At 44.9% G+C, this 14,283-nt stretch overlaps 1 protein-coding gene across 1 annotated transcript; it reads left to right on the top strand.

The window, feature by feature from the left end:
• Positions 1-366: 366 nt before the first annotated feature.
• Positions 367-12,972, top strand: AIF1 (allograft inflammatory factor 1). The gene is made up of 7 exons (XM_030195335.1): positions 367-443; positions 7,765-7,826; positions 10,736-10,802; positions 11,605-11,646; positions 12,104-12,266; positions 12,384-12,516; positions 12,548-12,972. The coding sequence occupies exons 1-6, from the start codon at positions 419-421 to the stop codon at positions 12,469-12,471; spliced, it is 447 nt and encodes a 148-aa protein (XP_030051195.1). The 5' UTR covers positions 367-418; the 3' UTR covers positions 12,472-12,516; positions 12,548-12,972.
• The last annotated feature ends 1,311 nt before the right edge of the window (positions 12,973-14,283 follow it).

Genomic DNA, 14,283 nt, shown 5'->3' with positions numbered 1-14,283 from the left:
CTATCGTATCTAGTCATACAACAGCAGGGACTATGCAGAAGGATTGAGTGTTCTGTATCACATCCTGCCAGAAGCAGCAGCCAGGGACAAGCTGAGTGTTCCTGTATCACATCCTGCCAGAAACAGCAGGGACTGTGCAGAAGGATTGAGTGTTCCTGTATCACATCTTGCCAGAAACAGCAGGGACTGTGCAGAAGAACTGAGTGTCCCTGTATCACATCTTGCCCAACGACCAGTGTCCCTGAAGTCTATCAAAGTGAAACACAGCAGGGGTCAGTCTTCCGCCTGAGTAAGAGGGAGGGAACTGAGGGACACAGCGGACAGCCCTTCAAAGGCAACTCTTTTCTGCTTAGAAAGAGGAAGTGTGAAGCTTTTATCTTGCAGTGAAACCGATAGCTCATGACACAGCTCCAGAGCCATGAGCAGCAAAGAGGGTGCACAGGGTAAGAAGAAAACATTTCCTACGGTAGGCTTCATCTTTCGGATGTTGCTCAGCTCAGGGGCAGTGAATGTGGGATCCATGAGGCTGTAATACTAGGGAGGACCCAGCTCAGGGCAGTGAGTGTGAGACCCACGAGGTTGTATTAGTGGGAAGGACTCAGCTTGGGGTCAGTGAGTGTGAGATCCATAATACTGGGAAGGACTCAGCTTGGGGCAGTGAGTGCAGGGCCCGTGAGGCTGCAATACTGGGAAGAACTCAGTTCAGGGCAGTGAGTGTGGGGCCTGTGATGCTATAATACTGGGAAGAACTCAGTTTGAGGCAGTGAGTGTAGCAGAGGCAGGGCTGAATAATAAGACCTGCCATGAAAGAGCAGCAATATTAATTCTTAAGATGCTACTGTGACTGTGATAGCTGTCCAGATATGGGTCACATTGTGATTCTATCCCTGAGATGCTGCTGTGATCTCTCAGTCCTGCCCTTTGCTCTCAGCAGCCCCTGCAGCTCTCTCTGGAGCCTCCCGCACTGCCTCTCAGCCCTTGAGGTGTCATCTGAGAAGCTCTCCCCTCTCTCAGCTCCTCTGAGGTCAGTGAGACTGTAACATAACATTAAGCCCCATCAGGGTCGGTGTTAAGACATTCAGGGGCTCACGGCAGAAACTGGACAGGGTACCCCAAAGCTGGTCTCAGCCTATGCCTTCAGTTTGAGGCAGGCTTGGTGGCTCCCTGTAGTATGGGGGCTCAAGGCAATTGCCCTGCTTACCACCCCCTAACGCCAGCGCTGAGCCCCATTGAGAAAAAGGGAAGCTCCGGACAGTCGGAGCTGCAACAGAAACTGCTGAGGGGAAGCAGCCTGGGACTGCTGAGTGGAAGACAGGAGATGTTGAGGGAGGGGGGAAGGAATGGGGGGGGGGGTGCAAGCGTCCATTATCTGACCCATAGTAATCTATATTTATTTAAAATTCAGAAGAATATACTATTATATATAATTGACAAATCTTTATTTTCAAAAATATAAACAATATATAAGCACAATATTTTATACTTCTACAAATATACATCACAAATATCATATAAAACTACATAATAATCATTCATACGCACTCATACATTCATTACCCATAAAATCCAAAACACAAGTCCAAGAGATGGAACCAGGAAACAGAGACCAATCTACCACAGTCTCACGTAAGGGCACCTTTTTTCCTTCCCCCCTTCCTTTTTTTCCCTTTCCACTTTTTTCTCCCCCTTTTCCTTCCCCCCCACCACTCTATCTTCCTCGTTCCTTCCCCCTCCCCCATTTTTTGCCAGCACATTCTTCTTTTTTTACTTTAATTTTTATTATTTTCATTTTTCTTTTTATTATCTTTCAGGTTCCTTTTTTCAATATTATTTTCAATGCATCTAAACTTTTTAAAACTTTTTTCACGTCCCCATGTCGTCATGGTTGGATCATCTTTTTTCCAATCAGTTTTTTTTCCAATCAGTTTTATAAGGGATGCATAGGTACAGACACAATTATGTTTCTAATAAAAAATGTCAGTACACTACACATCATAGGATATTCTTTTAATACACAATTTCATTCATATGTCCTGTATGCCTATTTCCCATTTTATTTATTTATTTATTTATTCATGCGTTTATATGGATTTTATTGTACATATGTTTCATGCAGCATTAGCATTCTTTGAGAACATCGCATATGAGAAGATATATTTATGTAAATATATTTATGTCTTCAAAAAATGTTAGCACATTATACGTATATATTATAGGATATCCTCTTAATACACAATTGTATTCACATGTCCTGTATGCCTAGTCCCTTTTTCATTTATTCATGTGTTTATATAGATTTTACTGCACAGATGTTTTATGCAACATTAGCATTCCATGGGAATATTGTACATGCGAATATGTAATTATGAAAAAATTCTCAGTTTTCATTATAAGCTTACTTTTCATTATAAACTTACCGCCCATAACTATACACATCATAGCATATCCTTCCAATATAATATTTCATTCATATGCTTTGTACGTCCAGGGCCGGTCTTAGCAAGTGCGGGGCCCTATGCAGACCAATTTGGTGGGGCCCCATCCTAGCCCCACCCACCATAGCTCCGCCCCACTCTAGCTCCACCCCATTGAAACGATTATTCCATTTTTAGAAATTTTTTTATTTATGAAACTTCAAATAAAGGCAAATGAAGCTAAACTTGTACAAAAAAACTGATGGACTCCTCATGCCACAGGGGACGCCAAATTTGCCTGAATTAGCAAGGTAGGTGCCCTGGGTCCCAGAATGTCTAACACCAGCCTTGTCCCAAAGAGGTATATAGGGAGAGAGGAGAGGTAATGAGTCACAGACTTAAAGATGTTGTAGGTGAGCAAGAAAAGTTTGAAGTGTATCCAGAAATGTGAACAAGCCACTGAAGTGACTTGAGAAGGAGAATTATGTTAATATAGGGAGACTAGTGGAAGATGAGTTGCACAACTGAATTTTGAATAGATGGAAGTAGAGAGAGATAGTTCAGTAGGAGAGCTGTGAACAGCAGGTTGCAATAGTCTAGTGCTATTGATCCTGGACTGGGAATACTGGTGTTTCCTCTGCAAACCTCTTTTATGCACTTTTTCTCTCACTTCTAAGTTGGTTTGCCCATATTTTGGATTTTTAGACTGAAAGCAGCGGGCTATATAACTGTATATTAATATCATTAGGTCCCTAGCCCCCCTGACCTCAGAGCCCCCTACTTTTGACCTCTCTATGCTACCTGTTGGTACTCTTGCCACTTTTTAGCAGAACAAGGTGAATACACTTCAGTCCTCCTTAATTAGCTCTTCTCCCCTTTCTCATCCCCCCATTCAACTCTTTCATTCATCCCCCTCTCTCCCCCTCCAGAGAGCGCTGGCCAACTTCAGTCTTCCTGGTGCTCTTTCAGTGCTATCGTCCTCTTCTCCCTCAAAATTCTACTCCAGGACATGAACCCCTTTGACTCTCCTCTTGATCCCTGGCACACTCACTTATTCAAGCATCTAGCACCTCATGTGTTCCCCTTATTTTTACCCATCCTTCAAATCTTCTTAACCAACAGCAGTGTTCCAAGTGCCTGGAAGCATGCTCTAGTTTTGAAACCCACCCTTGACTCCTCTGACCCTGCAAACTTCTGACCCTCTCAAACCTTCCATTCATTGCCAAAATTGTTCACTACCAACTTTGTGACTTTTTGGACAAGACCTTTGCTTTACACCCCTACCAGACCGGTTTTAGGAAGAATGATAGCCTGGAGCATCTAAGACCGGCCATGGGCACAAACTTGCTCCAGCTCCTCCACTTGACTTTATTTTAAATCGCACAGCACTTGCACCAGCGATGGCTCACCTGCACAAATGAACCACCAGATCATCACTTTAATGGTTGAGTTCCATTCGCAAATCAACAAGAGCACTTTGGTTCCTTTATAAGAAAAGCTATCATCATTCATACCTTGCCTTTGAATGGCACTGGCACAAACTTGCTCCAGGCGCTCCACTTGACTTTCTTTATTTTTTAAGTCGCACTCGCACTGGCACCAGCGAATCGATGTCTCACCACGCTCCAGCTCCTTTTCCCTTCCCGCTCAATGACTCCCGCCCGCCCTCGCGGAAACAGGAAATACCTCATCAGAAGGAGGCGGGACATTGAGCTGGAAGGCGGAAGGGAAAAGCTGGGGTGAGTCGTCGTGCCTGCATCTGTCTGTCGGGGCCGGGCCGTCACTGCAACTGTCGTTGTCCTGGGATTTGGAGGCGCCGGGAGCTGCCGGCGGGCTCAGCGGAGCGATCATGATGCAGTCCGAAGCGAGCGGGATCATGATGATGATGCGGTCCAAACGAGCGGGGGTCGGAGGGAGAGGCAGAGTTGAGGTGTGCTACGCGGGTCCCCCTTAAGTGCAGGGCCCTATGCGGCCGCCTTGGTCGCCTCTGCCTAAGACCGGCCCTGTGTACGTCTAGTCCCTATTCTATTCATTATTTATATGTATTTTATTGCACGCAATGTTCTTGCAATATTTAGCACTTTATGAGAACATTGTATATGCGAACACATTTTTTGATGTTTAGCAAATGATGTTATTCCCATATTTTATCTTTTGATTTTTATCATATGTTATTGCTTTACTGTGGTTTTTTATCATCTATGGTTTATGTTTTTACTTAATTTTTCTTTATTTGCATATGTATGTTTTTATAGACTCCTGATGCAGGCCTGACGGCCGAAACACAACAGTTGTGTCGAGTCTTTTCATCAATAAACAAGCTTTTTAAGATTCTTGTCTCCAGGATTTGAATTTCCGTGGTCAAACATCCCACTCTCACTTACACATGCTCCTCAGGTGTCCATGCAATATTCATGTTTTCTATGTATCAGTGTGACAGCTGAAGGGGGTTCTGTTGAACAGTCGCTCTTCAGCTGTCTGTGCTGTACGCAGACTGTTCATATCAGTGTGAAGGCTGCATGGAACTCTGAAAAAGATCTATTCGTTAGCCATCTATGCTGTATTCATGCTTTACATGTATCAGTATTACACCTACGTGGGGCTGTAGTACAAATCCATTCTTCAGCTGTCTGTGCTGTGTTTTACTCTGTATCAATGTGATATCTGATCAAGACCTGCTCTTCAGCTGTTTATGCTGTCTTCATGCTTTATTTGCATAGATGGGGCTGTAATGAAGATCTGCTCCTTATCTGTCCATGCTGTAATTCTTGCTTTGGGGCCAGAGATGCCAAGTTTCCCAGTTCCAGACTGGAGATGTTGGGACAGTCCTGGTTTTGAACTTACAGCCCAAAGAAGTGGGACAGGATGGGATCTAGTATGTCCTGCATAGGACATATTTCTGAGATACTCTGACTTTCCCGGCAGTTTCTTAGCTTGCGGAGTGGTAAACTTTGCTCTGGATGGGCAAACAGAAGGGGAAGGTTCGGGGTGCCCCCCTACCACCTCCACCAGGACCCCTCTCCTCAAGTCACTTCATCGGCTCCCTATCCGTTTCCGCATACAGTTCAAACTCCTCTTATTGACTTACAATAAGTCAACTATAACCATGCTTTGGTTCAGTATGCAGTTTTTTTTTTTTAGTTTTTAATTACCTGACAAAAATGCAAGCTGGGACCTAACCCTGTATTTCTCATTGGAGCAACGCTTCACTTTTTGTGTTTTTAGAAAACCAGAGATCGGCAGGAACCTAACCCTGTATATTCCATAGAAACAATGAATCGCCTTTCACAGTTCACGCAATTTTGGGGGGAACCATATCTGTGTGAATAGCGAGAACACAGTGAGGGACCGTTTCCAGTCCATGCAGTTACCGCCGGGTTAGCGTGGGAGCCCGTACCGCCACCTCGATGGCTGGTGGTGGTAAGTGCTACCCCCTGAAACGGCTGCACAGCAAGTGGTTCACTTCCCGCACGGCCATTTCTTTTTGAGAAAAAAACCCCAACCTTTTACCCGCTGCGGTGAAAGGGGGCCTCGGCGCGCATCAAAAACACGCGCTGACGCTAGCGCAGGCCCCCTTTTACCGCAGCTTAGTAAAAGGACCCCTGTATGTCCAAATTTTGGGAGAGTGCTGGCCTTCACCAGCTCTGCTGACAGGCCGTTCCAGGCCTTCTCACTTCCTCTTGGAGTTTTTTCCTTATTTATTTTGATAATGTTGCTGTCTTATCAATGCAGAACACCATATACAGAGTGGGATTTGGATGAAAGAGGGAGGGGGGAGAGAGTGAGGGGCATAATCGAACGGGGCGCCCAAGTTTTCCTGAGGACGTCCCAGCGAAGGGGCAGGGAAACCCATATTATCGAAACAAGATGAGTGGTCATCTTTTGTTTCGATAATACGGTCGGGGACGCCCAAATCTCCACATTTAGGTCAATCTTAGAGATGGTTGTCCCTGGTTTACGGCGAAAATGGAAACCGAGGACGCCCATCTCAGAAACGACCAAATCCAAGCCCTTTGGTCGTGGGAGGAGCCAGCATTCGTAGTGCACTGGTCCCCCTCACATGCCAGGACACCAACCGGGCACCCTAGGGGGCACTGCAGTGGACTTCACAAATTGCTCCCAGGTGCATAGCTCCCTTACCTTGGGTGCTGAGCCCCCCAAAACCCACTCCCCACAACTGTACACCACTACCATAGCCCTTATTGGTGAAGGGGGGCACCTACATGTGGGTACAGTGGGTTTCTGGTGGGTTTTGAAGGGCTCACATTTATCACCACACGTGTAACAGGTAGGGAGGGATGGGCCAGGGGTCCACCTGCCTGAAGTGCACTACACCCACTAAAACTGCTCCAGGGACCTGAATACTGCTGTCAGGGAGCTGGGTAGGACATTTGAGGCTGGCAAAAAATATTTTTAAAGTTTTTTTTTTTTAGGGCGGGAGGGGGTTAGTGACCACTGGGGGAGTAAGGGGAGGTCAACCCCGATTCCCTCTGGTGGTCATCTGGTCAGTTTGGGCACCTTTTTGAGGATGGTCGCAAGAAAAAATGGACCAAGTAAAGTCAGCCAAGTGTTCTTCAGGGACGCCCTTCTTTCTTCCATTATCGGCCGAGGACGTCCATGTGTTTAGCACACCCCAGTCCCGCCTTCGCTATGCTTCCGACACGCCCCCATGAACTTTGGTCATCCCCGCGACGGAAAACAGTTGAGTGTGCCCAAAATCGCCTTTCGATTATGCCAATTTGAGCGACCCTGTGAGAAGGACGCTCATCTCCCGATTTGTGTCGAAAGATGGGCGCCCTTCTCTTTCGAAAATGAGCCCAAGTGGGTCCCAGTAAGGGCCGGCTCAAGGCATGAACCAGGTGAGGCAGCGGTTCAGGATGCCAAAGCTCAAGTGAGCCAAACGCCTGCCTCACCGGCTCACCCTTCACAGCGGCAACGCCGTGCTCTGTGTTCACTGCTGCTCTCTCTTCCCTGCACCTCCACGGATTTAAATACAAGAACAGGTTCTTTCCCCATTTTCGTGTTTAAACCTGGGGAGATGCCGACAGATGAACATGGAGGAAAACACAGCGACGAGAGCAAAATGGCATGCTCTCACCACTGTAAAAGAACAGGTAGAGACGTTGCTGGCAGGAGTGGGGGATGGGGATGCAGATTTGGGGTGGAGCTTGGAGGCACAGATGGAGAGTACCAGAGCAGCTAATTGCTCAGGGCACCTCAACCCCTTAAGCCAGCTCTGGTCCCAGTGCTTCACACTCTTTGGTGAAGTTGTCCTCATCTGCCTGAATCAGAAAATTCTAGGCCTTTGCTGAGCATGAAAGAAGGTCTGATTGTCTGATCTTTCTTTAAGGTGGCAAAGCCTTTGGAATTCTGAAGGCCAAGCAAGAGGAACAGCTGGAAGAACTGAACAAGGTAAGTGACACCTTCCCTCAATGGGAGGGTCATTTTCAAAGCCACTTAACTGGATCAGGAGTGACTTAACCACCTCTCTGAAAATTGCTTCCCTCTGCCCACCCAGAAAGGATATCGTAAAGGGTGAGCAAACAGGGAGATTGCCCTGGGTGCAGAGCCTGGGGGGAGTCGATCTGAGTCTGCAGTCATGTGAGCCAGAAAGAGAGAGGGGTGCCAAAGTAACCCTGAGCTTCAGCATTGTTTTTGCCTCCTCCCTGCACCCACACTCAATCCACTTTTTTCCAGCCCCCCCCCCCCCCCGCACACATCTCAAGCCCCCCTTCCTGTACCCATAATCACTCCATCCACATTTTTCAAGACCCCCCCCCCCCCAAACCCTGCAGAACTGCACATCGGGCTGCTTTCTTCTCCTCTGCCATACCATACCCAACTGTTCCTTTGAGCTGCGTAGACCTCTGTACAGCCACACAGCTTAAAGGAACTGCTGCAACAGAGGATGAAGCAGCCCGATCTGCAGCTATGCCTTCTACACACTGGACCAGTGTGTAGAGAGGGTGGGAGTCACTTTCTGGCTGCCAGTATCTGTGCCGCTCTTCCTGCAAAATCAGACTGCACAGAATTCTGCGTGGGAAAGGCAGAATTCTGCAAAGTCTGTGGAGGTGGGGAATTCTGCATTGCGCAGAAGCGCAGAATTCCCACAGAAGCAGCATTAGAAGTAGTGCTAATTCATCACTTGCATCTTCATCATTCTCTTTGTTATCATTGCCATGCTGTCCAACTACAAAGAAGGCTTTCACAAAGTTGGAATCATTGTCTGTTGTTGTTCTAAGTGGTCTTGAACACAAAAAAATATAGGGACAGGCTTATGAACCTCAACATGTATAAGCTAGAAGAGAGGAGGGAGAGAGGAGATACCATAGAGACGTTTAAATATCTCAGGGGCATTAATGTACAGGAAATAAGCCTTTTCAAATGAAGGAAAACTCTGGTTGAAGTTAAGAAGAAATAGGCTTAGGAGGAATCTAAGAAAGTATTAGTTCATGGAAAGGGTGGTGGAAGCGTGGAATGGCCTCCCAGTGGAGGTCGTGGACTGTGCCAGAATTAAAAAAGGCATGGGATAAGCACATGGGATCGCTTAGGAAAAGAAAGAGTTAGGGGTTTCAGAGGATGGGCAGACTGAATGGGCCATTAGGCCTTTATCTGCCATCATATTTTTCTGTTTCTATATCAATATTCCAATTGGAGAATGTCATCACTGTAATAGTTTCCACTCAATGCCTACAGATAATGATACTTCCAAAAATATCTCTTCGGGAATGTTTTTTTAACACTTAATTAATTAATTACTGATTTTTCACTTTAGTGTTTGTTAACGGAGTTAAAGAGCTGCAGTTATTGCTGGAGCTTCAATAGCATTTGTGAAAACTTTATTTACAATGCTCTCCATCCAGCTGCATTCTATCGTTGGCTCTAAAAAAAACAACTCTGTGTTGGTTTGCAATTAAGTTTTATTTTTTTTCACTGAAAATTTTAATATAAATCTCTAATTTCCTGAAGAGGTCCAATTCAAAACCCATATGTTTCAATTTCTGATTTGGAGGGAGGGACACTTATCTTTTAACAGGACAATTCCAACGGGAGCCCATTTCACTACCGCTTTGTCAGGAGAGGTCCTCTTTTTGTCTCACTCTTGATATGTGGGCTATCCCACAATTTTTTACCTGATGGCAAACTGTTTGAATCTTTGAGAACCGATGCAAGAACCTCAAAAGTATGGGAACATGTCTTAAGGCCAGACAAGAAAATGTCCTCTCTACAGACTCTATCAATCAAGTGGACAGTCACCCCAGTGTAACATTTTCTACGGGTTGACCAGCAGTCTGTTGTGATAGCGACACATGTGTATTTTCATCAAGAATTGCAAACAGCTTCAACTTTAGCTTCTTCTCTGCTTCAAAATGACCCAAACAAGAAACAGTAGAACAAAGAAACCTCTCGCAGATGGTGTTCAGAGATACCTTTATTGAAAAATTCTTCTAAAACACTGATGGAGACCTGACACGACTCGTGTTTCGGTCTACCCGGCCTACATCAGGGGTCTAGGAATTTGAGAGAAGAGGACATCTCTGTGGGAGATTTTGGTTGTTGACGACTGATCTAGGAACACATATTGAATAACAAATTCCTAGACCCCTGATGCAGGCCGAAACATGAGTTGTGTCAGGTCTCCATCAGTGTTTCAGAAGAATTTTTCAATAAAGATATCTCTGAACACCATCTGCGAGAGGTTTCTTTGCTCTACTGTTTCTTGCTTGTTGCCTTCCCTCCAGTGGATCATTTTACCTTCTGTTTGTCACTGTCAAAATGACCCCAAGTCATTACTGTTCTGTTTGGACTGTAGACCAGAAACCAATTCAACAAACACAGGCAACTCTGCTATTCTTATAGGTTATATTCAAGGAACAGGAAAATTTAAGTTGAGATGATCCACTGTTTGCATGACGAGGTTTGCAATAGCAAAATCCTGTTCCCAGATTTGCTGTTTCATTGGGTTTACTAAGTAATCATTATTCACATCTCGCTTCCACTTTTACTTTTTAACTGCAAACATCACATGTAGCTGAGTAAAAGTAGTAAAAATTGACAAAATTACTACTTCAATAAAAGTAAATGCAACAAATGTTATCCTGTACTTCTTTACAAGCAAAAGTGTTAGCCAGAGGGATAATAGAGAAAGGGAAATGGGACTTGATATACCGCCTTTCTGAGATTTTTGCAACTACATTCAAAGCAGTTTACATATATTCGGGTACTTATTTTGTACCAGGGGCAATGGAGGGAAAAGGCTAGGAGAGAGCCCTGTTTATCAAATGCATGCTAATTCCAGTCTGTTGTCCCACCCTCAATAGGAGTTTCTTAATGACCCCAAATATAACCTGGATGAGGATTTGGAGGGGAAGCTGGAAATCTTTAAAAGTGAGTAGTCACCCTTGGTTTCACGGCAGCAATAAATATGAAGGCACACGGAGGAAGGGATGTGTTCCGGCCATGCACACGGGCACTTTCTGTGAGGTGGCTTTTTCTCTCCTAAATTGATACAGAGACAAGAGGAAGCCCCCCCTGGGTTCAAGTGCCCAAGAAAGTGACAATAACCAGGTTAGATTGCACCTCTCTGTGGATGAAGGGGTGGGAACATTCTCCATTGTCTTCTCCCCAGGGGATGGAGTGGTGGCCACTGGCCACTGAGCAGGAGGGAAGGCCATGGGGTCGGCCCAGACCAGCCTGGAGGTGAGATATAGGTACAGTATAGAAGGGGATGAGTGGGGGAGGGGGCTTGGCCTTCATTTCCATTGTTGTTCCTGCCCATTCATCCTCTGGGGAAGACTAGGCTATTGCAATTCAAGAGGCGGGTCCTGAGTCAGTAACATCCATCTCAAGGGGTGGTACTTTGAAAGGCACAGTACCACCCAAGACTGGAGGTCAGCACCACCTGAAGCAGTTGGGGGGAGACATAAGGATCGCGGAATGGGCTGGCTCTGGACTGTGGACCAAGGGAAGGAACTGAATATGTTATTAATAACAACTGGCTCAGGATAGATATATTCAAATAAAACTGTGACCTTGTATAGCAAATGGTTTGTGTGTTTAATGTAGACAATAGTGGGGAGGAAAGGGAGCCTGCATCTTCCTAGGTTAGAAAAAAAACAGGAAAGGAGAAATGGTGGCATTTGAAAAAATATATATTTATTCTATTTCTTTGTGGTCATCTCTCTTTCAGAGAAATTCATGGAGTTTGACCTGAATGACTATGGAGACATTGGTGAGTTGAGGAGAGACAACTGAGATCCCTGTGGGGGTCATTACGCATAGGTGAATTAAATCATGTTTATTCACCCAGTACTTGCTAGGATTTATGGTTCTCATGTCCTTCAAGGTGGAACTGGTTGCAATAGGAACAGTACCTTCAACTTATAGGTTGATCTCAACAGGAGTATAGCCACGGGTAGGTTTGGGTAGGCCTCTACCACTATGGAGTCAGATCCACACAGTCAGCAGTAGTGACATGTGCAGTGAGAAGTGAACTGGAGGTTGTGTGAACATCAACATAATATAGGACCCACCCACCCATATTATCCTCAGGCCCCAACAACAAAAAAATCAGTCCAGGCTGCGCCATTGCCCCTCAAATCACTTAACACCCATCAAATTTCTCAAATAATGTAATGTTGCTCAAATGACTTACTCTCCCCTTAAGTCCTCTGCCTCTCTTTTGATAGACATGATGTCACTGAAGAGAATGCTGGAGAAGCTAGGGGTGCCCAAGACACACCTGGAGCTGAAAAAGATGATAGGCGAGGTGACGGGAGGAGCTGCAGACATTATATCCTACCGTGACTTTGTGCAGATGATGCTAGGGAAACGATCCGCCATCTTGAAAATGTGAGTGGAAGCTTTTGAGGTGGGGGAAGGGAAACAGGTTATTTGGGGGTGGGGTACAGGAGGAAGAAGAGAAGACACAAGACACATGGACTGAATCCTCTATCTGCTTCTCTATAGTATTCTGATGTATGAAGAGAAAGCCAAAGAAAAAGAGGAGAGACCCGCTGGACCTCCTTCCAAGAAAGGCTTTGCAGATCTTCCCTAGGAACACTTGTCTACTCTTCATATCCACCCAAGACCACGACTAGAGCCCCCCCCCCCCCCCCCCCCCCCCCCCCCCCCCCCCCCACTTGTCAGAAGTTAATCTGTCCACATTGCAGATAAAACATTCCTTTTTTAAGAAGCGAGCTGAATAATAAAAATAGCCAAATCTGGAACTATGTCAGCGTCAAAATATGTCAAAGAATCCACAGATCCTAGTGTGAGAACATCAAATAATCCCTTCTCATTTTGGGCCTTTTTCATCAAGCCCTGCTAGTGGTTTTAGCGCAGCAATGCTGATGGAGCTCATTCAACGTGAACGGGCTTTGACTGCATTGCCACACCGAGAAACGCTAGCGTGGCTTAATAAAAGAGGTCCTTTGTTTCTTGTTGCTTAACTAATGTCTATGTAACATGTCTAACTATAATAACTTGTAAGCCACATTGAATCGATTACCTACTTGAAAAATGTGGGGTACAAATGCAGAAGAGCAATCGAAGAGAGGGTCCAAAGCCTTTTTTGCTGGGTACAAATGTAGACAATAAATAATAAATTATTTTTCCTCTTTGGGTTTTATTTTTTTTTAATCTCATATCTGTCCCTTGTTTGTAGTTTTTGTTTCTACAGATCTGGCCTTTGCAATAGAAAGAATATCTTTCATGGGAAGCTGCTGTTCATCAACTGTTATTTGCCAGTTGTATTCTACTACTACTACTACTATTTAGCATTTCTATAGCGCTACAAAGCGTACGCAGTGCTGCACAAACATAGAAGAAAGACAGTCCCTGCTCAAAGAGCTTACAATCTAATAGACAAAAATAAAGCAAGCAAATCAATTAATGTGTAGAGGAAAGAGGAGAGGAGGGTAGGTGGGGGCGAGTGGTTACAAGTCAAAAGCAATGTTAAAGAGGTGGGCTTTCAATCTAGATTAAAGATGGTCAAGAATGGGGCAAGACGTAGGGGCTCAGGAAGTCTATTCCAGGCATAGGGTGCAGCAAGACAGAATATTTAAGGAGGATGAGATCAAAGGGCTGCCAGAAGATTTTAGTGTTTGAGAGGTACTTAACTGATTTCTTTGCCAATTTTTTGGCATCATCTATAGAATCTCCCCCTAAGGGCCTTATTCTATAAAGGTTATGCTCCTAAATTATGAGCACTGTAATATACCTTTTGGGGAGTTCATACTTCCCAAAAGGTATTTTGAAGTCAGGTATTTGTCTGCTTGTATTAAGTACCCAAAGAATCTCTGTTTCTTCCACGATGCAACTGCTGCAGAAGGATGAACTAACCCTTCAAATCTTCCTCAGACCTGGTGTTCTACAGCAGTTCTCTGCATTTGTGCAGAATAGCTAATAGCCTTGTTACCGTTCATTATAATTGTGCAGAATAGCTAATAGCCTTGTTACCGTTCATTATAAAATTATATGCACCGATGTCTTACCACGCAAGTTAACTTCTGAGCTAAACCCCCTTCTGCATTGTGCGGCCAGTAACATGTGTGTGGACCTCTTGATAACTAAAACCTCCAAAGAATGGGCATAGCAGGCATCAGGCCTAAGAGCTACGGAGCTGAAAGAAAATGCTGTAGCAGCTGCCTGTAACATTCACAAAGCACACGAACAAAAAGTTCAGATGAGACCTTTGTCAAACAAAATAAACTTTATTAATAAACACAAATTGTACAAAGATAGTTTCTACTAGAATTGCCTCTAACATTTTTTCCTTTTAATGACATTTTTGTACTTCAGCAAATTAAAGCTGTCTCCCCTAAGATATGCGCAACAAGGCCCAGATCCAGCTCCTCTTTCAATAGTA

This window comes from Microcaecilia unicolor, chromosome 3 (assembly GCF_901765095.1).
Source record: "Microcaecilia unicolor chromosome 3, aMicUni1.1, whole genome shotgun sequence".
NCBI classification, from domain to species: domain Eukaryota; kingdom Metazoa; phylum Chordata; class Amphibia; order Gymnophiona; family Siphonopidae; genus Microcaecilia; species Microcaecilia unicolor.
This window is presented reverse-complemented; position numbering and strand designations above follow the sequence as displayed.

Excerpts from the sequence above, each read along its gene's own strand:
- AIF1 (XM_030195335.1), top strand. The coding sequence starts at position 419 with ATGAGCAGCAAAGAGGGTGCACAGG. Across the intron at positions 7,827-10,735 it reads AGCTGGAAGAACTGAACAAG|GAGTTTCTTAATGACCCCAA; the intron begins GTAAGTGACACC and ends CACCCTCAATAG. Across the intron at positions 12,267-12,383 it reads CGATCCGCCATCTTGAAAAT|TATTCTGATGTATGAAGAGA; the intron begins GTGAGTGGAAGC and ends GCTTCTCTATAG.